Raw genomic sequence first — 25,250 nt, forward strand, 5'->3', positions numbered from 1 at the left:
TACGTTGAATTTCACAACGTCAAAAGCCCACATTAAATGTTCTTAATGATATCCTCTTTTTCAACTACAAATGAAAGTTGCTTCTCGAAATTTGTATAACCATGTCACACATTTTTGCTTATACATTCCTCATTTGAAGGTTTATGTTTCTTTTGAGCTCATTCAGTATCCGCGGTCTAAGATTGTAGACCCTATTCCTAAAGAATCCCTACGAAAAAAGCCTAAAAATTGAGATTGGCGAATGCAGAGATCAAACTCTTTTCTTGGGGTATTGCATTATTGAAAATTTTTGTACGCTGATAACTTCATATCATATTTCAAAGTTCAATATATGCTGGAAATGCTGATATTGCCAGCATCAATTTTCTGAAAACATCCATCTGAGACTTTTCTCAGGAGTTTGCTAAACTATCTAAGAGTCTCTACTTCACCAATTAAATCTTCGGTTCTTAAAGTCTTTAGGCTTTCTGGAGTACCGTGTCATTTATCGCATAATGCCCGTCCCCGTCCTTTAACCTTGTTACTAGGCTTCTGATAAGCATCCTCAAATCTTCTATTCTTTTGGAATATTTCCTTTTATCAACATCTGAAAAAATGAATATTGGCGACATGTATTGAAAAAAAAGCTTTAAATTCAGCAATATGTTGATAAGTTTAGTGCATTTTGCAAAATATTCAAATTATGACATCAGTGTTTATGTCACAATTAATCATTGTAATACCATGATTTCCTCGACTTTTTCACATGGAACAAAAATGCAGGATTTGTTGTTTAAAATGGTATATAGATTGTAATAAATATGTAATAGGTAAGAAAAATAATTAGATTTAAAAATGTAACATATATTAAGAAACACCCTGTATAACAAAATATTTTGAAGTTTTCTGCAAATGCTGGTGCGTCTACATATATGTTCTTCTATATAATATTAGCTTCAGTGGTAGATAATACAATGAATGTTCAAGCCAATGTCTTAGAGTAGACTGATGAGTAAAGCATATATCGATAAGGCCACTCAGCGGCTCACTTATTGTCAAAAGAATTACATTTCCATTTATTTTTAAATAGCGTTAGAATTCAAGATAAATATGTTAACGTTTATATCAATATTTCAAAAGTAAATATGAAATTCACACCGTACTAACACATACTTAGACGTACCCTCAACGCGTTAACTTAGAAGCCCAATGGGGAAATATACATGTAAGAAGGTGGTATTTATAAATCGATGTTTATTATATGAGGGGCATGAGGGACACTCACCAAATTTTGCTCAGTAAATAAATTTGTGCATACACTAATATCTTAAAATATGACGAGTGTTGCATGTGCACTTCATATTGAAATGTTGAAAATTGCATATAACTAAAATTATAAGCACCTGCTTACTTGATCTGACTAAAATACTTAGCCATAGGTACATGTAGGTGGATTTTGGAAAATATTAAAAATAGAAAACTTTAACATATTTTATCTTCATTTCGATAATTCGTCGCCAGCGTATAAGGTCACATTTTCCAAGATTAAAGTTTTAAGAACAGATTTCGTCCCAAGTTCAACTATGCCTCATATGTTTCCTCGTCACCAGACAGGTTTCAGATGCTGTATTTTCGGCCAAAGAATGTCCAGGTCAATTAAAAAAAAATAGGTTTAAGCTTCTGCATGTAGCAGAGCAGCTACATGTATAAGCACGTATTCGCCGATCTTGCATAGATGGTGATCTAGGGATGTATATTACTACACGTAGAATATGACATACATTTTCTTGATGAGTGATCAGTGATTGGAGCAGATTTTTTTTATGTACGTAACTATAAGTCCTATTGTGACTGCACAGATGATACATCTAAAGTTGCGCACTACCAACTTTACCTTTTTTTTGAAGCTTAGAAAAGATATTTTCTATAAAAAAATTTCCTCTAGAATATGACTTATCTCGCTTACATCATAAAAACGGAATAGAAAAAATATACATAAAGATTTAGAAATAAAATCTGGGTTATGTTTTCATAACATCTACTCTAAAATATTTGTATTAGGAGGCGAGGAAATGCAGTATAAACTCTAAAGTGGGCCTATTAATCTGTAATAATTTTTTTATTGCTTGACACGAAAGGTCTCACTTCATCTATAAATTTCGTTTTAAACAGTTTAATCCGCTTCCTCTTCCTTCAAGTAAAAAAAAAAACGCGCTAAATTACCAATATAATGACAAGATTTATGCCCCTTTTCTCCAGTCATTTGCATATAAAATTTATGAAATCAAAAATACTTTTTTACATTTTAGCTAGAGTTTACTTGTAACAAAAATTAATTCTGTTGCAAAAAGTTTATTTTTTTAAAGATAAAATGACTATATATATATATATATATATATATATATATATATATATATATATATATATATATATATATATATATAGATAGATAGATAGATAGATAGATAGATAGATAGATACGAGGGGTTATCAAAAAGTTCGTGGACTGATGCGATAAAATTAATACTAAGTAGCCGTTGATTACAAAATTTGTAGGGAACATAAAACAACAAAAAGCTAAGTTAAGAAGGGTTGAAAATTTCAGCTTGATATGTTGATAATTTGCCAAATTATCATTAAATAAAAGGGCATTATATGATCACCCGGCGCTGTCGCCGTTTAGTTTCATGACGTCCGACAACGTCATTATACTCAATGCCCGTTCCCTCTGCCTCAATACACTTATCTTGATGAGATTCTCTGGAGTAAAGTAAAGACCTAAACCCGTCTTGTTTATATTACTTTACAATGTCATGAACACCTGATTTCAATGCATTAATAATGTAAATATTTAATCCATACAAAGGAAAAGATTCTTGATTGATTTTGCCAGCATATTTTCTTGTCGGAGTTCAATGTCAACCAATGATCAACATCACTTTTCAACGTGACTGACTCTGGACACCCTGATTTACGAAAAAATTTCATACAAAATACAGAATGAGGCAAAATTTGCAACTTTTGCGGAAATTCTGTGTCATATCACATGAGTGAATTAACTGGATTTTCGGATGACAAATCCTCATATAAGAAGAGTTTTTCATAGTTACACTCAGGTAGAAAATACGTCATATTCGAGGTTGCGCCGCCTGGACAAAACATTGCTTATAAAAACATTTAAGATTCACTAAAAAACTAATTTTATGATTTATAGTTTTTTCTACAGATAGAAAAGAAGATACTTATTTAATGTTTAAAAATTCATCGATGAATCTCAAGCGGTTTTAATTTTATGACGCTAGTCCCTGATCTTTTTGATAACCCCTCGTATATATGTATATATATATAAATATATATATATATATATCTATCTATATATATACTGTGATATACTGTGATTCTTTGTATTAAACAATTCCTGGTGTACCAGCATTTTGATCTAGAAGGGACTACAACGTAGTTTACAATGGAATGTTCATTCTAGTAAAGCGAACCAGTAGTTTACTCAACATTGCGTATAAAGTAAATCAAGTTGTGTCTCTTTGCAGGACCAATCCAAATCTACAAACCATTTGTGCGTGTTATTCTTTCAATGTATGGGTTGCCCAATGCTAGAGCAGTCAAAATACATCATGGTAACTTTTTTTATAAATACGTCAAAGAACCAAGCACCCTAACTCTCGATTCCCGCCTACATTTTACACCCACTAAATTCAATATAAATGGCAGTTTGACCATTTAAACTTGATTGAATTCAAAGAAGAATTCATTATTAATTGATTCATAATTTTAAGACCAGTGTCGAAAACTTAACTGCTCCTATTTACGCCTCTTTTCAAAAGGGGGGTTGAACATTTTTTCCATTGAAATCGGGCTTAAAAAATTGCTAGATTTTCAAAATCTAATGAAAATGGAAAAAAAATGACCATTGACACTTTCCGTATGTTAAACTTGTGTAAAATTCAACATAAAAGATTGATAAAAGACCTTATTTTATTTGTAATCTCATCTGAAACTGATAATTTAATAAACTGACAATTTTTGCAGTATTTTGTCTGTAAACATATGCCCCTCCCCCCTTTGGTATGAATTTGACAATAACAATTCATAAAACCAATAAAAAGGAAAAAGTTTTGTTTCAAGGAAGGTGTGTGTGTGTGTGTGTGGGGGGGGGGGGGGTTAAAATATTTTCCATTTTCCGTTGATTTCTACAGTGAAAAACGCAATTTTTACTCAAATTAAAGAGTTATCTCTCTTAGTTTTCCCAAATAAGTTATGTGTTATGAAAATTCACAGAAATATCTATATAAATGTGAAAAATCATTCACAAAGTTAAATTTTGAAATTTGACTTGGAGGTAGGCGGCAGAACAATACTATCATTTGTTCTTACAAAGGCTACTGAGAGAATACTATGGGGTTATCCCCAAATATGGCACTCAACCAAGAGAACATTTGAAAAGTGTAAATTCATTTAATTTATTACATGCACCTGCAAATTCTTTAGACCATTTTGTGTTTTGTGTGATGATTTACATAAAAGTTATGCATATATCTCAAATACAGCGCTGAAATTTATTTTAACAGTTTAAGAGACTTATGTTATACAGTTATTGCCTGGATATGAGAGGAATATTTTCACCTTCAGGTCCAACAAATCATATATTGCCCGAATCCCAGTCTATATCTGTTTTGTTACACCCTTTACTTTAGATAGAACACTACAATGAAAACTTTTAACAACTTTACTCAATATATAAACAAATTCTTTATATGTAATATTTTGTCTTTATCAATAAAAATGATACAAGAAACAAGAGGCCCAAGGGCCTTAACGGTCACCTGAGTACAACAATTCAGAGGATCCATAAACTGATAAATGAAGCTTTGTTGCAAAAAAGCAAGAAAAATAGTACGATTAAGATCAACAAAATGATTTTTCTAGCATCTATCTATCTGTCCCCCATTTATCACTATTACCATGCAGACTCAACAAAATGTCTATTACCTCTCACATTGACCTCACTTGGCCTTTGAAGAACATTTAAAAAGATAAGTTATTTTTGTTTCATTTTTATTCATGTATTATTTCAAAGTCTACCTGATCATTTAGACTAAGAAAGTACTTTTGTATTATACAATAAATGTTCTTGTATAATTCTCTTATTCTATTAACCTTTCAAATACATTATCTACAGTGATTAATTATCAAAGGTGAATGGCAAAGGGGAATAACTTCACTCAGTAGAATACAAATTAGTAGAGCCCTGGCCAGGACCAGAACACTTGACTAAATGGTCCAGATGTTCAAAATTCTGGTAAAAATACCCTTGCTTATTGAAACTTTTTACTCTGTTTGCCTCCATTATGTTAGTTTATCTAATACCCAGGAGCAGAGAAGATTTTCAAAGAAATAATGCACATAATTTTACCGGTGACGCCATCTTTCAAATAGCATACGGTAACTCTTGAAACTTCGGCTATTTCCGTGTCGCCGATATTTACTTATGACGTAGCAGTGATGTTGCGGTTTAACAATTCTGATGTTGGACTGACAGACCGGTCAACCATGAAATTGTTAGACCGATGTAAAAAAACATCTACTTTGTTGGACTTCTTATTTGTAATAAATATAAAGACAGATATTTATAATGGTATAACAAACCGGTATGTTGTTTGAAAAGCCATAAAATATGTATAGATCTGAAAAAAAACTTTGTTTTATTGCAAAGGAGTTATTTGATAATCAGGTTATATATCACATTTATAACAAATTTTATATTTTCTGAAAATGTAAAAAACAAAAGTAAGATCTCCGTTTTAACAGAAACAATATATTTATTATAATAAAAGATTTCAAAACAAGAGCGACAGAGTAATGTAACAAAATAAAAATCATCTTTGGTTTCTAATTCAAATATACATACTACAGTAGAACATATATTCCTTCTGTAAATAAGTTGAACACATGCTTTCAAATAATATCACACACACACACACACCCTCACACACACACAAACAGTAAATGTTAGTTCATGTACATGTTCCTGTCCGTTATATTGCATATTTGCAAGCACTTGGATATTTACTTAAATACAATTAGAAATATAAAAAATATTTCGATGGACGGAAAAACATATATATTTATATGTACAAGTCCAAAAAAAAGTCTGAATTCAAAAACTGGAAGAGATACAAATACAATACAAACAATATACTTTTTGTATACATTGTACATAACAGCATTTTTTATAAAACTATAAATTCCTCATACGAACAATGTAGTATTCAGACGTCTAAAAATATAATATAAGTAGGATTAAAACAAATAACAAATTTGAAGTTCGATGACGTTAAACATTGAGCACTCTAAAATCAGCACTGAAACAAACATAACATTTATTGCACATCCTTGAAAAGGCCTTGATAGCATTTTACTCGTTTTCATTTTATTAATTATGTGAAATGTCTCCTTCTTTCTGCCGCGTGGGCATTATCAAGCTGTTGATTGTTCTCTCTGTAAAATAGTTTTTTCTTGATATTGTAAAATGTCCTATCAAATTGGTCTTTAATCCAATCGAGGAAACGTTATAATGATATGAAAAATCGTTATATTTGTACAATATACTATATTTAAATTTTTTCTTAGAAAACAATGTCAGGAAAAGAACCAAATTTATATTTGATACTTAAAATCAACTGTTTAAAACAATGAATTAATTATACCAAAAGAGAGATATGAAATTATTACTTACAAACAAGGGATGAGGGCTTCTTTCTGCTTTCGGTCGCTCTATTCTAAACTGTAAGCAAAATCGAGTTCGAAATAATTTTTAAAAAATAATGATTATTAACCCTGTATGAAATGAACTTTTTCATCAACCCTGTACGTAAATTTCATTTTTAAAAAGAAAGACAAACCGATTCAGTTGGTGGTATGGAAGCATGTAAGAAATCCCAAGAAAATTCCGAATTATAAGGAATTGGTCTATCATCTAAAAATTTAGAAATAAATTTCAGCAGATGAAAACAACTTTGATTGCTCTTATTCAATTGTGATTATGTTTTAAGTTTTTATTTCCAATAGAGCTTAATCCTTTGAAAAAAAAAAAGAAAGCATCAGCTTTATTCTTCATAATCATATTTTTCTTTTTTTCAATCGAAAAATCAGCTTGAATTTATATTATAATGTTCATTTATGGGACTCATAAAATAAGCTCAAGAATATTGCAACGAAAGTCTATTTAACCTCATCTACCTATATTTTCTTGGTTCAAAATGTCCTGTTCGTATTTTCTTGCCCGTGGTGTGTCGTTTTCTATACCTTGAGTACCCTCCAGACCCCAAGGGGAGTATTGATGTCCCCAGCTACCATAACGGACAGGTATCCGAGACCTGAAAAATTCACTTCCATCGCGTGACCTGCCAAAACAAAGATTACAAGGCATGAGACGACCAGGTTTGTTTTTAATTCAGAATCTCTTTAACCTTAACTTACCGTTATAATTTTCAAACATTTATTTGTAAATCATTTTTACATCTTGTTATACGAGTATATTAAATTGTTAACTACATGTATTTTCACGTTAAAATATATCCAATAATTTTCCTTTCTATCCTGTCTATAAGTGTACTTTTTACGTTCAATTGTTTATCCTCTTAAAAAATGTTTAAATGTAAATTCGGAAATGTTACACGGAATCACCTTACCTATCATCAGTATCACTGTAGGCTGTCAAATCTTCCTTATCTGCTCTTCGTTTACAGTAGACGCATATGATGAATATAATCGCTATTACTGTCACTGCTAAGGGTATTCCTATTCCTAGTCCGACAATCAAATCAAAATAATCTGGAAATGAAGAGAGATTGACATGATTACTTGTTCACTTAATTTTATATAAAGCAAAACAGAGACTATCAGTGTTTACATTGAGTATATCGTTAAATGTGTATTCATTTCCCGATTAATTGTAAGGTATAAAAATATTCAAACATTTTGAGATTATTTAAAATTCAACTTTGAACTTAAAAATCGAAAATTCCAAACAAATTAAAATTACTATAACTAATAAATGGTGGTGTTTATGCATGTTTTATCAACGAACTGGCTGCATTTGTCGATAAAATACTAATATAATCATCATATTTGTAAAATTCAACACAATTGTGAATATAATTGATTTAAAAGAATAGTTTTAAGATATAATCGAAACTAGTTTAGATTTCCGTAAGACGTTTGAAATGTTAAAATCAGATGAAATGAACATACCTGTCACTTCTATTGGTCTGAAAACAAGAATTGAAACCATGACATGATTACACGTATTTGTGAATATTTGTATCTATTTATAATTAAAAATTGAATAGTTATATGTTATTGAATTTGAAATACGAAAGCTGAAATAAAAATCAGTCTTTAATTACTCGAGGAGTCGATTTTTTTTATATGAAAATAATATATATATATATATATATATATATATATATATATATATATATATATATATATATATATATATAAAATATGTAATTCCCATAGTTAACTTACACACATGAGGGGACACCTAAGTTTTCCACACACGTCTCTCCGTCAGAACATGGGCGATATTGTTTTAAAACACCACATGGGCTGCTTGATTTGTTCACTATGAAAGCTGAAATATTTTTAATAAAATTGAAAAAAAAATATTCTGCATAATACGTACTAGTTGAGTACTAGTTATTTTACATAAAAAGAAAGTGATGATGTATTATAATATAAGATTTTCAATAAAATATTTAGACAAGTTCATCGAGACCTAAAACATTTCACAAACTACATGCTAAACAGAAATATAACCTTTGCTTTTTCTATGGAAAGCCCAATTGATCAAAAGAGACACCCTTAAACAGGTCCTGTTAAAGATAATAGCTTAAGTTTTCAGAACAACAGCGTTTTGTGTCTTGCAAAACCTGTTTTAAATTCTATTCATGTCAGAATCTATAATGGTCACCGATGTTTTGTTCACTTTTGATGTTGGGGTACCAAATTTTATTTTTCTTAATCTTCTCCCTTACAATGAAACCACTTTGCATTTTGTATCTTTCTTTAAACCAGCTATCACTCCAGCAAGGAGATGGACATCTGAGTGCCAAGATTTTTATGAATAATAGTGAAGTTACAAAACTTTTCACTTTAAACAAATTTTCGAATCATATTATATTAATAAAACTAAAAAAACTGGATAATAACAGATACATGTACTTTATCTGAATTTTATGATGTAGTAGACATTTTTGCAACGTTTTTTCAATGAAAATTTTACAGTCTTTTTCTCAATTTATTGACAGTCTTTGTAAATCCTAAACATAATTAATAATAAAACCTAATAAATTATTTGCTTTCTGAATGTTCGTAAGAATATGAAACAATACGATCGGAAAATACCTACCAGTGCCTTCTTCATCAAAGATCGTTACAAAGTCAATTGAAGCATTTCTCCCTAAGGCCTTGAACTCCACGAATATACTCAACAGTGTTGTTGTGGCCTTGATGTAGTCACTAATTTGTCCTTGTGAAGACTCGTTCTTATACACCACTATTTCATATTGGACTATTATACTACCACGTCTAAAAAATAAAAAAGTTGCTTTCATCAATTGAAAGATTCAACATGATAAAATCGGAATATCATACACATAATTAAGGAAGATCTATATATCCATAAAATCTCATTCAGGAGAGAAGAAACATTTCCAAAGAATGCAATATGTTTGAAGGCCAAGTCAGAAAGGGGTCTTTATTTAATCGTTGATCTGATGTATGAATTATATTTTTTTTTACAGAAAACTTCCATTATTTTCAGAAAGTAATTAAAAAAAAATAAATGTCACAAGAACAAACGACAATTTGTCACCCTATAACTCGTCTGAACTTCTGCATTTTTATAATTTTATTTCATTTGATTTCAGGACATCATAAGTCATTCAGTTTAACTTACCTTATAGACAAAATAATCAGTGTCTTAAAGCCACGTATTTCATCTTCAAAATGTCGTATTAGCTGAAAATATCGATGAAATGTTCAGACATAAGTTAGTGATTTAATCAGTTTCAATAAATGTATATTTTTTTTGTTAGGCCATTATTTACACACTGAATACTAAAATTTTTTCCGTTAAATAACTCACTGATTGAAAGATAGTGTCCGTTATATTTTTGGTGTTATTTTCAAATTCCTGAGGCGTAACAATAATTGCCAGAGTCATCTCCGCTTGGAACTTTGTTTCTACCGTAGAATCTTTAAGACATGCAAATTACTTAGTGTAATAATAAATATTTTATAGGTTATTTATAAAATTAATGACAATTTAATAAACAGACACCGTAAGTTCTATAATATTTTTTTTTAACTTACCATGAATGTAGGGTGGTTTTTGTGCTAAAAAAAGAAAAAAAAATGTAGATGATGTAGAATATAAATGTACTCATTTTAAAGCATATTAATTCTCTCTGTAAAAGTTATTTAACTTACACAGACAATCGCCACTAGAATTTGCTCCATAAAGACAATAACAAGAGTAACTGCTCGTTCCATTGTTTATCAAACATTCCTGAAGAGTGATGTCACAAACAGCAGTTCCGTTCCGACAGTCGTCTACACGGACATCACAGTTTGTTCCATTCCACTCTGTTTTACAGATACACGCTCCCGTCGTATCTTCACAATCAGCTGTGTTCTCAGTGTTGCAAGTACAGTTCTGAGAACATTGATTACCGTATGTCCAATCATTACACGCTGAAAAGATAAATGATCATGAGAGTTTGGTTAATTATATTTCGCATTCTATCAAGTTTTGCTTTTCAAAAAAATAGGTTTTATTTAATGCACTCTCTTCCTCTGAGCCATAAAAGTGACATAAGCATGCTATCGACTTTATTCAATCTGAGCTCCATCAATCAAATATACAATTTTTAATGAATGAATTAAAAACTTAGAAACTTTTTAGTTTGTTTTCAGTTTTTCTTTCTTTTTTGGAATAATTCGTGCTGATTGCAATATTAAAGAATTCGAATTTTGAAGGAGATTTTGAATGAAATGAGTATAGAAGGGACTTTCTATTACCTGTGCAATTTACACCATCTCCATAAAATCCAATATTACATGAACAGTTGTAACTGTCTTCTATGTCCTGACAAGAAGCGTTCATATGACAGTTGTGAACTCTTGTATTACATTCATCCGTAAACTCACAGTTGGTTCCATTAAAACCATCCTTACACGTACATTTGCCACCAACGTTATCACAGTCTGTTGTGCCAGCAGGGTAACATGAGCAAGTCTTTGAACACTTCTCACCATACGTAGTCTTGTTGCAACCTTTTGTATTATATTGTAATCTGATTAAAATCTGATCGTTGAGCCCGTTCAAGTTTCAACATTTATCTTTGTGTCAAATTTATCAAATTTAAATGCTGTTCCAGAAAATTAACTGTGGAGATTTTGGATACAACACGTTTCAAACTAATACGTCAGAAGCTAGACGTTCACGCAATGGGAAATTAGAACAACTGTAATAATTTAAAGATTTAATTGAAGAAAAAATTAAATTTAACTTTATGCTATTATCTCTTGGGCTTTTTGAGAAAATTCAAATGATGATCACTTGAGATTTGAATAGCAATCTGTCATACTGTGCCTTTGTTATCCTTTAGAAGAACATTATAGTCATATAAAAAAAAACAACATAAGTCTGCTCAGAGCTACATGTGTGCTTGTGGGTGACTCTTTGAAATGAAATTCTTACTCTTCTAAGACAGAAAGACATACACTAAATATAATTCCTTTATGTCCACATTACTCTGAGTGAACACAATTATTGTTTCAGAGACATTTACATCACACAAACAAATTTACCTGTGCAATTGACACCATCTCCATAAAATCCAATATTACATGAACAGTTATAGCTGTCCACAGTGTCCTGACAAGAAGCGTTCATATGACAGTTGTGAACTCCTGTATCACACTCATCCGTAAACTCGCAGTTGGTTCCAGTAAAACCATCTTTACAAGTGCAGGTCCCGTCAATGTTATCACAGTCTATTGTACCAGCAAAGTTGCATGAACAAGTTTTTGAACACTGCTCACCATACGTGGTCTGGTTGCACACTTTTTGAAAAAAAATTTATGGAGACATTCTATTCAGAAAATTTATAATCATACGGAAAATGCAACACTATTACACAGTAAAAAAAATATCAGGGACGATTAATATCTTATAAAACAAAATTGCGTAAATCTGCTTAGCAATTTCTGAAGCTACAACAAAAATAGAACACCATCTTAATCACAAATTATATCTGTTCCCGAATTTTATACATAATTTGTATCTCTGTGGCAAGATTTCAAAATTTAAAAGCTGATCAAACATTCATATATATGATTTAATTGAACACTAGCATGATAAAGGAAAACTCAGAAACTAGACGTTTTATGCAACACAGAACTAGAAATGCTAGTAACAATATTTGTTTCCAATTTTAAAAATAAGATGCATTCCTTTTTCTTTTTTGTTTTATGAAAATATGTTTTATCAAGTAACATTTTGCTTTAATTCTTTTAATTTCTGTAACACCGTTCCCCCGAGTTCCCCTTTTAACTTTCTAACATATAAATTTGTAGATAAATAAAATCCTTTACTGTATCATCAAATTAAAATCAATAAGGAGTATTAACGTCAAGAGTAAACTTACGTTTTCTTGACAAATTCAAAAATATTTCAAAGCAGAACTTTTCCTCATTTTTGTCCCCACCCAAATCCAAATCTTATAAGCCTTCATTTGATCTCACCTAATTTTTTATTAAAGAAATGAATGCTTTTGTATTAGTTTTACTGTCAATCTGTAATTTTGATTTTTAAAGATTGTCCCTATGCTCGACAAGTTATATGTTATACATCGAATCCCTATTGCGGTCAACCGTCATTATTCTAGCTCAGAGACATGTATACATGCTTAAACATAAATACCTGTACAACTGACACCATCTCCATAAAATCCAATATTACATGAACAGTTGTAGCTGTCTTCAGTGTCCTGACAAGAAGCGTTCATGTGACAGTTGTTGGCCCCTGTCTCACATTCATTTGTGAGCTCACAGTTGGTGCCATTCCAACCATCTTTACAAGTACATGTCCCGTCAATGTTATCACATTTTGATGTACCAATAATGTCACATGAGCAAGCTTTTGAACACTGCTCACCATATGAAGTACCATTACAACCTTTGTAGAATTGAAATAGATCAATAAAAGGAACATCTGTATATATTTTTTAAAATTATCTTTATTTAATTCATAGGTATTGAAAAAAGAATAGAAAAGGTTTCTGCGTTTGACATATGTTTTGCAAAGGAATTAAACAAGTATTTTACCTGTACAGTTATATCCATTTCCTTGAAAGCCAGGTCGGCATTTGCACATAAAGCTTCCTTCAGTGTCAGAACAAATAGCATTCTGGGAACAGTTTCCGATTCCAAGCGCACATTCATCAATATCTGATTTAGAATTAAAAAAAATTAACAGCATTATTCACACTATTGCCTTAAATCATACTAAATAGAATATATGAAACAAGCAAAACATACTCAAGCGCATATACGCTTGTTAATGAGCTGTTATTTTAAAAATCTCTTGACACATAGTACAGATAAATAAATATATATATATATAGAGAGAGAGAGAGAGAGAGCTAAAAATATCTTGAATTTATTTATAATTGGCGCAAATATCCTATTTCTGAAATATTAATAAACTGTAACCGTCTATGATGGTCAACCATTTTACTTTTTGCCCTTAATCTAAATAATCTATTCAACATTTCATCAATGTGTAGAACATTATTGAGAAACCATGAACGAAAAATTAAACTTTATTGGTTAAAAATATTCATTCTACTTATAAAAAACATCGATAATTTTTTTTTCGTTTTCCTCATTTTTTAAAGAGAGTTTGTTTGCAAGTGAATTTTGCGTGGCCTTCGAACAAAACTGTTTGAGTGTATGCATAAATATGAGTAAGCTGATGCATTTTTTTTCTTACTTTCACAATGTCCTGCTGATGTTTTATGAAAGCCTGGGTCACAAAGACAAAAATATGAGCCATTTGTTTCATTACACGATGCATTACTTCCGCAAATGTTCGGATCATTGGTGCATTCTGGGACATCCTCTGTACAGTTGATACCCTGCCATCCAGAACTACAGTAACAGGTTCCATTCTGTTTGTCACATGACTGAGTGTTACTGAACTCACAAGCACATTGATTTGCACAGTTCTGACCATATGTTGTACTTGAACACTCTAAGGAAAGTGCGAGAAAAAATCCATTTGTCTCTCATAAAGAGAATTTTTAGTAGTATTGCTTTTAATACTATTATTATAGTATCTGCTTTCTAAATGTAATAATTAAAAAAGAAAAGCTTACATGTTAAAAGTAAACACTGACTAAAGATCTACTTACCAACACACTGTTCGCCAGCAAAAGAAAATCCGTCTTTGCAATCACATGAGTAAGATCCATTTAAATTCTTGCAGTCGGAATTGTTTGGACAAATATGTTCTTTTAAACATTCATTTACGTCATCATTACAAAATGTCCCATTCCATCCTTCTTTACAGGTACAGGAGCCCGTGATTCTGTCACATGATGCCGTATTTTCAGATTTACACGAACACTCATCATTACAGTTTATCCCGTAGTATCCATTTTCGCATTCTAAATTGATGAAGAGCAATTGTTAGGTTAATACTTTTAATCCGCGAGTTCCCGATAACCTCTGTAAAATCTGTAACTGAAGTTATATAAATTATATACCTATACAGGTTCTTTGATCAATGTCCAGCTTTTTTCCAACATCACAAGAACACGTGTAACCAAGACCTGGACCATTCTGTGTGCAATTCTCACTGCAAGGGTTCTGTGAGCAATCGTCAATATCTTTTTGGAAAAAAAACAGGGGAAAAATGCTATCGATTCTAATTCTGAGCTGGTATGAGCAGAATAATATTCAATCTCATTAACAGCGAAACAATTATTGACTTAACCAAAGCAAACTTCCGTGATATACATTAACAATGCTAGATAAATACATTATGCGTAACACTAAACGCTGGTATATCATTTGGTGTACTAGTATTTTCCTTATTCCAAAAATAAAATTTAATGAATTTTCTGAATGACGTACGAAATTAAGTTTTTATCTTGGTTTCAAAAGTGAAAATTGTTGCATTGTTTACTTATATAATTCATTAAATTCTAGAAAGAGAAGTGGGTGTTTTTGAGATGCATAAAGAAGAAGGTATGGTTTTAGCTTTATTGTGCCCTAAAAATTTAATGTTTTCAAAAAGTTTTGAAACTGGCATAAATATTAGTTGAGTATATGACTGTAATAAATCAGGAAAGAATATAGCATGATGGAGTACCATTCTTGATATATGACGTCATTAATTTGATGCATTTCTCTATTTTAAACAGAAAAAGCCTCAAAATGACCCATTTCAAGGGTTATTTTCCTTAAGAAAATAGTGTCCACAGCCGTCGCCCACGTTAATTTTTAGATATGTTGTGTAAAATTCTTTGAAAAATTACATATCTCAATATCTTTATGGTCGATGCCTGTGGACAATATTATCTGAAAGAAAATTCCATTGAAAATTGATGTCTTCTGCAACTTTTTAAGAAAATACGGGAAAATGCACAAGTTTATGACGTCACAATTGGCATTTGGAAGGTCATGTGAGAAAAAAGATTTGTATGATCTTTTTGCATGGAATTTCAATAATTCAAAAAGCATGAGTTTTAATTTTTTACATCACTTTTATTTTTAAGAAAAACACAGGGCAAGATTTGTATTGAAACCGTACCTTGTTCTTACAGTACAGTTTGCAAGAAGCATGATACACTAAAAGCAAATGTTGATCCCTCAAATTTTATTCTAGAAATAAAACTATCTTTACTGAATATTTTTACCAGTGCAGGTGATATTGTCTGAATCTAGGCTGAATCCATTTCTACAGGAGCAAAACTCTGACCCATCAGCACGTACGGCACATTGCTGAGTACAGTTCAGAACGGTACACTCTGTTTTGGCTGCAATAATGACCAATATCGGTAAATTAAACAATCCATTATTTGTGAATAAAATAAAACACATTCCATGTTTGGAATACATTTGTCTGGCTTCTAATATTGATAATATTTTTGTCCTATAAATCGACTTACTCTAGATTTACGTTTCTCCTATACAACTTACCGTGGCAGTTTGATTTAGTTGTCACATTCAGAAGAAAACCTTCCCTACAAAAGCATCTGTAACTTCCAGGAGTGTTTGAACACAACTGGTCACATGGTGATACTGGTGCTGAACATTCGTCAATGTCTTCACATTTTGACTGATTTGTGAGCTTAAACCCCGGGTTGCAGGAACACGTATACCCTCCATTTGTATTGTTGCATATTTGGTCGCAGGGTTTGTTGATACATTCATTTATATCTTTAAAGAAATACATGTAAGGAAACTGTATCATCTATTTTTAACTTTCTAGTGATTGACGATAAGTTAATAAGCTTCTATGTAAATCTGTATACGTGTTCAAACCTGTACATTGCCCCGGTAGGGTTTCATTATATCCCGTCTCACATAGACACCGGTAGGATCCCGGAGTGTTCTGACAGATCTGGTTGGCTCCATTACAAGGATTACCGATGGTACATTCATCCATATCGGCATCACATTTCAGTCCAGCCCATCCTGTCCTACACTGACATCCTTGTACGTTGTCACATGTGGAGGCACCAACTCCGCAATTGCAAGGTATTTTGCAATCAAGACCATAGTGAAAACTATCACACACTTGAAAGAAAATGGAATATATTGTAACTAGGGATGTCAACGAATATTCGACTATTCGAATATTCATTCGATGAGTTGATATTCGAATATGAATTCATAAGTCGAATATTCGTTTTTTTAAGTACACTTAAAAGAGAAATAACTTTGCAATTTAATTGGGAAAAGATCTAATTAATGAAGTTTAATTTCGAACACTTAAAAAAAATTGATTTGAGTGGTTCAGAAGAAAGGTCAAACCTCAAATCCAAACGTTTGGTGGTATTTTAAGAGGAATAGTAATGGATATATGGAAACGCCCTTTGTTGTAAATATGATTAGATATAGAATCACATGAGCACGTCAACTCAAAATTAAATTAGAAGACATTCCTATTAGATTATCTAAAAAGCATGAACCGTGTACCTATTTAAATAAATTTATTTATTTGTTCATTGAATTATTTGTATGAGTAGTCCGTTTGTAATGTTATAAGAGCTCAACTTCATAATAAATGCACTGATTTCTCATTTACGTGTAACTAATTAAAAATAATTATCATGAAATTATTACGGATCATGCCCTTCACAGTATTTGGTTTTGGGTGGTTTTCAAAACATTTTACCAATTAAGATAATTTTTCTCCTGGTGATAATAGTTAATCCTGCACTGTATACGTTTGTAGAAGTTATAATTCTAGTCTTCGGTTTCATTACTAACACGATCAATTAATCATTTTACACTTTCAAGATAATTATCTGAATTATGTTTTGGCTGCACACACTAATAGTCACTATAGTTTTATAAAATATTGACAAATAAAACGTAAATATTCTCTACTATACACTTACAAACCTCTACATGACATTGTACACCGAAATACCAAGGCAAAACGTATACCAGCTGAGGGTAGGATGATGCATAAATAAAATAAATCCGGTCCCAAGACCATAAACTGAGAACAAACTTAAATCAAAATTTAAAATCAGTATAAATTTTGTTAATTAATTTTGATAATGATACAATATTTTCAACATATGTATGAATTTGAACAATATACAAACCTGCAGATTTTTATGCATATATGTTAAATAGAACTCAAGATATTTAAAATCAAAATCTTGACTTAAGTTTGTTTTCAGTTTATGGTCTTGAGGCCAGGACTTATTTATTTTTTCGAATATTCGAATATATTCGAATACTTCTACCGAATATTCGAATATGAATTATTGACAATTCTGACATCCCTAATATGTAACTATAATCCAATATGCGCTCATTACCAAGAACATGTTATATACCGTACCTGAACACTGCCTTCCGTCGTTTTCTAAGATATATCCGATCGGACAGGAACAGTTGTAGGAACCAACAGTATTCACACAATTTTCCTTGAAGGTACACAGATTCAGAGCATCATCACCACACTCATTCACATCTAACATTGGACACACATTAACATACAGGTAAAATTTGTTAAATCTAATGACACAATACAGTTCATGATACATTTTACCTGTAACAATCATTTTCTCAAATCCCATTTTTTTTAATGTTAACATGAGAGTTTTAGATCCAAGTTTCAAACAAGAGGCCCATGGGCCACATCGCTCACCTGAGCACATTGGCTAGGAAAAAGCACAAATCACTTCAGTATTGAAAAGTTTAAAGGGGAGGGGGCTTGGATTTTGAACTACCTGAGGATGCTTCCATATCAATATAACAAATGGCTTTACTGTTCTTGAGCAGAAGATTTTTAAAGATTTTTTTCCTATATATTCCCTTGTTAAAAATTTGATCCCCCATTGTGGACCCTCCCTAACCCCCCCCCCCCCCCATCATTTGAACAAACTTGAATCTACACTACCTGAGGATGCTTCCATATCAATATGACTAAACATGGCTTTTCTGTTGATGAAAAGATTTTTTCCTATATATTCCTATATATTATATTGTTATATTATTGTGGCCCCACCCTACCCCCAGGGGTCATGATTTGAACAAACTTGAATCTACACTACCCGAGGAAGCTTCCATATCAATATGAAAAAACATGGCTTTGCTGTTCCTGAGAAGAAGATTTTTCAAGTTTTTTCCCTATATATTCTTATGTAAAACTATGATCCCCCATTGTGGCCCCACCCTACCCCCAGGGGTCATGATTTGAAAAAACTTGAATCTACACTACCTGAGGATGCTTCCATATCAGTATGACAAAACATGACTTTGCTGTTCTTGAGAAGAAGATTTTTGAAGTTTTTTCCTATGTATTCCTATGTAAAACTTTGATCCTCAATTGTGGCACCACCCTAACCCTGGGGGTCATGATTAGAACAAAGTTAAATCTACACTATCTGAGAATGCTTCCATATCAATATGACTTAACAAGGCTTTGTTGTTCTTGAGAAGAAGATTTTTCAAGTTTCTTTTCTGTATATTCCTATGTAAAACTTTGATCGCCCCTTGTGGCCCCACCCTACCCCGAGGGGTCATGATTTGATACAAACTTGAATCTTCACTACCTGAGGATGAATCCACATCAATATGACTAATTGTGACTTTGTTGTTCTTGAGAAGAAGATTTTTCAAGATTTTTTTCTACATATTTCTATGTAAAATTTTGATCCCCCATTGTGATCCCATCCTACCCCTGGGGGTCATGATTTGTACAAAATTTAATCTACACTACCTGAGAATGATTCCATATCAATATGACTAATCGTGGCTTTGTTGTTCTTGAGAGAAAGATTTTTTTCTATAAATTCATATGTAAAATGTTGATCCCCCATTGTGCCCCCCCCCCGCCCGGGGGTCATGATTTTGTACAAACTTGAATCTACACTACCTGAGGATGCTTCCATATAAATTATGACTAATTGTGGCTTTGTTGATTTTAAGAAAAACAATTTCAAGATTTTTCCTACATATTTCTATGTAGAACTTTGATCCCCCATTGTGGCCTCACCCTACCCCTGTGGGTCATGATTTGAACAAATTTGAATCTACACTATCTGAGGATGATTCCACATCAATATGACTAATTATGGCTTTGTTGTTCTTGAAAAGAAGATTTTTAAAGATTTTGTTCTATATACTCCTATGTAAAACTTTGATTCCTAATTGTGGCCCCACCCTACCCCTAGGGGTCATGATTTGAACAAAATTGAATCTGCACTACCTGAGGATGATTCCATATCAATATGCCTAATTGTGGCTTTGTTGTTCTTGAGAAAAAGATTTTTAAAGATTTTTTCTATATATTCCTATGTAAAACTTTGATCCCCCCTTGTGGCCCCACCCTACCCCTGGGGGTCATGATTTGAACAAACTTGAATCTACACTATGTAATGAAGGTCTCACATAAGTTTCAACTTTTACAGCCCAGTGGTTCTTGAGAAGAAGATTTTTTCAAAGATACCACTAAATTTTTACTAATTCTTAATTATCTCCCCTTGAAAGAGGGTGTGGCCCTTCATTTGAACAAACTTGAATCCCCTTTTCCCAAGATGCTTTGTGGCAAGTTTGGTTGAAATTGGCCCAGTGGTTCTTGAGAAGAAGATAAAAATGTGAAAAGTTAACGACAACAACGACAACGACGACAACGGACAAATTTTGATCAAAAAAGCTCACTTGAGCCTTTGGCTCATGTGAGCTAAAAATTACTTTTATATCATCCAAAACTGATAATATTTATTCCATTGATCACATTTATTTAAGTCGAATCATCTTACCAACACAGGACCGTTCATCCACCGCGTTCAGGTAGAATCCCGCACCACAGAAGCAGTACCCAAAGGTTTTATTTGCTGGGTCTTGTCTACATCCAAATGAGCAATTGAGGTGTGGATAAAGCGAGCAAATATCAGTCACTGGAAAATGAAATTTTATTTATCATAGACGTCGCATCATTGGTAAGTGACAGAACTAAAGTTGTACTTAAAATACATACCCACTGCGCATGTCTTTCTGTCATCTTCCAGTGTGTACCCGAATTCACACTCACAATTAAAACCTCCTTCCACATTAGAACAGTTCTGAGAACACCCTGCCACTCCAGTCTTACATTCGTCAATGTCTATTGAAGTGATATATAAAATATATATGAGACTATTTAGTTGTAGTCCAATACGTTAACGTATCATTTCATGAGGAATCTATTTTTCCCGCCAACCAATTATTAACCATAATAAACAAATGCTGGAAAAGATTGGAAGTAGTAGGACAAAAAACATTTTGAGCACATTTTGGCAAAAAGGGAGATTTTAGTAATTGGCGTTTGTTTTAAATACTATTTTTCGATCGATCATAATAATTTAGGTAGATCTACAGAAAGTTAGGTTGAAAAAGATTTGCAATCTCTTAAGTATCCTAGGTCTGGATTTGCAATCTCAGAAGTAACATAGGTTTGTTGTGCCTACTTTCTCTTAGTTTTATTTTCAGTCTCTTTAGAAGTTAAACGAATGCGCTTATATCGAATTAATTGATGCTTTCAGTGAAGTGACTTTCATTTCCCGTGACTTTAAAGTATATTGTGAACTTAAAGGATTTAAGTAAAATCGTCCATCTTTGAAACTCTAATCGTGTTTTACTGTAGTAAAATTTTAATGATAGTCTGAACTTTTAGTAGGCGTAGAAATGTATTTTAAAATTCACGTTAATCAAGCTATCAGTCAGTGATTTGATGAAGGTTATATCGCGTCAGAGCATGTTTAATTTTCGCTAAAAATATACTGGTTATTAGTTTCAGTAAGCTTACATATACGATGTCATGCATGAACAGGCAGTATCGCTCTGGTCATCCCATTGTTTATCAACAACATACAAAAGTTCTGCAGACGTCGGATGTCAAAGTGATAATTTTCTGCCTACCTTGGCATTCGTATGTTGATTTCTGTGTGTAGCCTTCTTTACACTGACAGGTGTAATTACCATCATTATTCAGACACGTAGAGGATATGGGGCATTCATTTGACCCATCGTTTGCACACTCATCAATATCTTTTCAAAAATAAGAAAACAAATATTAATACAATTGTAATTACACTAAGTCTAAAATTATCTGCATATTCTGGTTTAAAAAAGAACAGTTCCTCTCTTTTCAGTAATTTGTATTTCGTTTTCATATCTCCAGATAACGATTGAATTGAGTGTATTTCTTCCATAGGTGTATAAACACGTTGTTTGTAATGAAATTGTTATGTTAGAAGAATGACTTCAACTTTTCAATCATCAACTTCCCTTATTAGCGAAATATACTTATCACCTTCATATATGGTTCATGTCTCTCATTTGATTCAATACGAAAAAACATGCTCTACGTATGAACAATTTGTAAAACAAGGCAAGCTACTGACAAACAAGTTGATGAAACAAGGATAACAACAGTTGAAATCATCATTTCGAAATCAAGTTTTATGGTCGATAGAATGGCTTTTTCAGCAAACACAACAAACTTCTCATTAAGTCAAATGCCGACTGCCGTTTTTCATACTAATTGTTAGGCATTATTTTTACACACTAAATTGTCTACGGATTTTTCCGTTATTTCCCTATCATAAAAAAGAGCATTTTGCGGGTGTGACCAGTCGTCAGGGGATACTCACTCCTCCATGGCACCTAATCCCACCTCTTATGTTTTTGAAGGTCCGTGTTTGCTCTGATCCTGATATGTATTGTCTGAATGGACTTAATACTGTTCGTTATCTCCATATTTCATTTTATCAAAGCTGATGACAGTGCCTAAATAATGACAATTTCTGAAATGTCAAACATGGTGAAATGCATTTTCCATTGATTTTGTAACTGACTTAAAACATTTTGATTGTTCTTTAATAAAGCAGTTTTAGTCCTTTAATAAAGTGATGTTTTACCTTTACAAATCTCGTTAATTTTCTCGAATCCATTCCGACAATTACACGTGTAGGATCCCTGGAGATTCCGACATTCCTTGTCTGTACCACAGATTAACGGATTAACTGCACACTCATCTATATCCTGATCACACTTAGTTCCCGTCCATCCGGACAGACAGACACACCCAGTAACCGAGTCACACCTGTCCATTCCTGGACCACACTCGCACACCTGTTCACAGTTCTCCCCATAATTTGGAGGTATACATTCTATTTGAAAAAGATAATGCATTTTTATATTTATTTAAAACTATTTTGTTATGACATTCTTAATATAACAAGGGAGTTTTTAAAAACATCAATATCCATGCTTTAATAATTCAAAGACAAAGGAGAAAGTGAATATCCGTATTAAAAGGTATTATTATTTGAGGTTTTTACATACAGATTACCTGAGCAAGTTGTTCTGTCATCGTTTAAAGTGAACCCCGTAAAACATGAGCAATTGTATGAACCGACTGTATTAACACAGTCCTGAGTACATATTCCCAATTCACATTCATCCACATCTACAAATATAAAACAAATTAAAAATTGTTCTTTGTCATGTTATACTGAGATTTCTAAAATATTCACTGATTGGATCTAATTACTATACACATATGAACGTATATGAAATGAATATCAAAGAAACCTGTGCAGTTGATTTCATTTGCCGCTAGTTTGTAACCGTTTTGACAGATACACTCATAAAAACCAGATCTATTGACACATGTGTATTCACAGGTAAGATTGGCTTTTTTACATTTATCAGTCTCTAAAATTGAAAAAAAAAACATTTTAATGTCGCATTTGCAAAAACACTTGAATGTTGTTATTTCTTTTTTTACATATAGAGAGGCTGGATTTTTCAATCTAATAGCTATATTTACCAATTTACTATTTTCATATAGAATGGGTACAGATTCTATTTATTCACACACACACACACACACCCTCTCACACACACACTAAATTATACATACATTCATCTACCCGTTATTTTAACGTTAACGTTAAAAACAAAGTATCAATCTATATTTAGGTTATTCAATAAAATAAATGAATCATATGTATTAAAGATTACATATGATTACTGAAGTTTCAAAATTGAGAAATATTTTTTTGGTCTCAGAGCGTGATATTTTTCTCGACTTGTACGCCCTCTTTCTTTTTTAAATGTGTAATTAAAGTATGCATGGGCTTTGGAAGATAAGGACAAAATTGTGCATACAAACAATTACCTAAGGGGTATATAAAAATTTTGCTATATAGCAAACACCCACCCCTACAAATAAATTAAACAACAAAAAGCAAGTAAAAACATAAATAAGAACAAATTAAACAAAAACCTGAGAAACACAAAAAAACATAAAACATACATTTACAATAACAACACCCAAAATTTTTATTGACATTCAATAGGACTTATAAATTTAAATTGAATACAGCATGTCGAATTACCTGTCTCATAACATGTTTTATTGTCTTGATTTATTTTAAAGCCAGATAGACAAGAGCAGATAAATGACCCTTCTGTGTTGTTACAGAGCTGTGCACATCCAGAAGTACTCTCCAAACACTCATCAATGTCTGAAAAAAGATTATTAAAATTTCATACTCGTAAAAGAAAACACACTTAGAAAAAAATCCAGTTTGAAAGATATATCACTAAACTGCGATACACTTTCCCCTACTTAAACAAAAAAAAAAGATTATGTAATTATATTGCAGGCACCTGTCTAGTTTCTCTTCAAATATTTACACTATTTACAGACAATTCATTCTATTCAAGTTCATCCAGCAATTTGGGTTTTGATATTTAGGAATATCGTATATCAAAGGAATGAGTTGCAATCATTCAAAACAAGACTATTTACCTAGACATTCAAGGCCCACCTTCCTGTAGCCCGACAGACAATTACAGGTATAGCCCCCCTCTGTGTTCTCACAGTTCTCTGTCCTATCGTTACACACTGGTACTGTTCCATTGCACTCATTGATATCTGCAGATTAAGAAGTGGGTATTTTATTTCAATGACACACACAAAAAAGCCCCGGATTACTTCATTCAAGGTCAGAAATGGTGAATATAGCTGAACTTATGCTCCACAGAATTTGTTTGTTATATAACGAAAATGTTATGTCAATAAAATAGAGGATATCTTTTTTCATAACACAGACAAAGATTAAATTATTATCTGTCATCTAAAAATCTTTATTTATAGAATTCTTCATGGTGCACCTTCACATTTATTGTCGATGTCTCTAAATCCCCCCGGACAGTCAGAACAAGTGTAACTTCTATTTTGAGCGGCCTCCTGTTCCGGGGTGAGGTCTGTACAGTTTCTACCCAGAGGACAGGGGTAGTCTTCACAGCCGTCAACATCTTGTTCACAGTCATCACCTAACAAACAATACAAACAAAATTTCATTATTTTATTCACGAATTTTAAGATGAAGATTGCTCATAATGCTTCTTATTGCACGTTTATTCAACTTTTTTTC

General features: G+C 32.1%; 1 protein-coding gene across 1 annotated transcript in view; it reads right to left on the reverse strand.

Moving 5' to 3' along the window:
- Positions 1–6,144: 6,144 nt before the first annotated feature.
- LOC133197092 (mucin-2-like) overlaps positions 6,145–25,250 on the reverse strand; it is a 44,049-nt gene continuing 24,943 nt past the window's right edge. Inside the window, exons 20-51 of the mRNA XM_061332934.1 lie at positions 24,988–25,149; positions 24,623–24,748; positions 24,192–24,335; positions 23,398–23,499; positions 23,156–23,272; positions 22,722–22,973; positions 21,721–21,849; positions 20,801–20,926; positions 20,583–20,720; positions 18,158–18,289; positions 16,621–16,875; positions 16,276–16,515; positions 15,993–16,112; positions 14,838–14,960; positions 14,484–14,738; positions 14,063–14,323; positions 13,396–13,518; positions 12,992–13,246; positions 11,878–12,132; positions 11,086–11,340; positions 10,495–10,758; positions 10,378–10,401; positions 10,151–10,260; positions 9,962–10,023; positions 9,413–9,591; positions 8,530–8,635; positions 8,251–8,267; positions 7,689–7,830; positions 7,237–7,400; positions 6,900–6,973; positions 6,734–6,781; positions 6,145–6,495 (exon numbers count right to left, since the gene is read on the reverse strand). Coding sequence (XP_061188918.1) covers positions 6,475–6,495; positions 6,734–6,781; positions 6,900–6,973; positions 7,237–7,400; positions 7,689–7,830; positions 8,251–8,267; positions 8,530–8,635; positions 9,413–9,591; positions 9,962–10,023; positions 10,151–10,260; positions 10,378–10,401; positions 10,495–10,758; positions 11,086–11,340; positions 11,878–12,132; positions 12,992–13,246; positions 13,396–13,518; positions 14,063–14,323; positions 14,484–14,738; positions 14,838–14,960; positions 15,993–16,112; positions 16,276–16,515; positions 16,621–16,875; positions 18,158–18,289; positions 20,583–20,720; positions 20,801–20,926; positions 21,721–21,849; positions 22,722–22,973; positions 23,156–23,272; positions 23,398–23,499; positions 24,192–24,335; positions 24,623–24,748; positions 24,988–25,149 — 4,781 coding nt within the window. The 3' untranslated portion in view covers positions 6,145–6,474. The remainder of the gene's footprint in view (positions 6,496–6,733; positions 6,782–6,899; positions 6,974–7,236; positions 7,401–7,688; positions 7,831–8,250; positions 8,268–8,529; positions 8,636–9,412; positions 9,592–9,961; positions 10,024–10,150; positions 10,261–10,377; positions 10,402–10,494; positions 10,759–11,085; positions 11,341–11,877; positions 12,133–12,991; positions 13,247–13,395; positions 13,519–14,062; positions 14,324–14,483; positions 14,739–14,837; positions 14,961–15,992; positions 16,113–16,275; positions 16,516–16,620; positions 16,876–18,157; positions 18,290–20,582; positions 20,721–20,800; positions 20,927–21,720; positions 21,850–22,721; positions 22,974–23,155; positions 23,273–23,397; positions 23,500–24,191; positions 24,336–24,622; positions 24,749–24,987; positions 25,150–25,250) is intronic.

The sequence above is a fragment of the Saccostrea echinata genome, unplaced genomic scaffold (genome assembly GCF_033153115.1).
Source record: "Saccostrea echinata isolate AGI-Se365-2 ecotype Australia unplaced genomic scaffold, CSIRO_AGI_Sech_v1 ptg000001l, whole genome shotgun sequence".
NCBI classification, from domain to species: domain Eukaryota; kingdom Metazoa; phylum Mollusca; class Bivalvia; order Ostreida; family Ostreidae; genus Saccostrea; species Saccostrea echinata.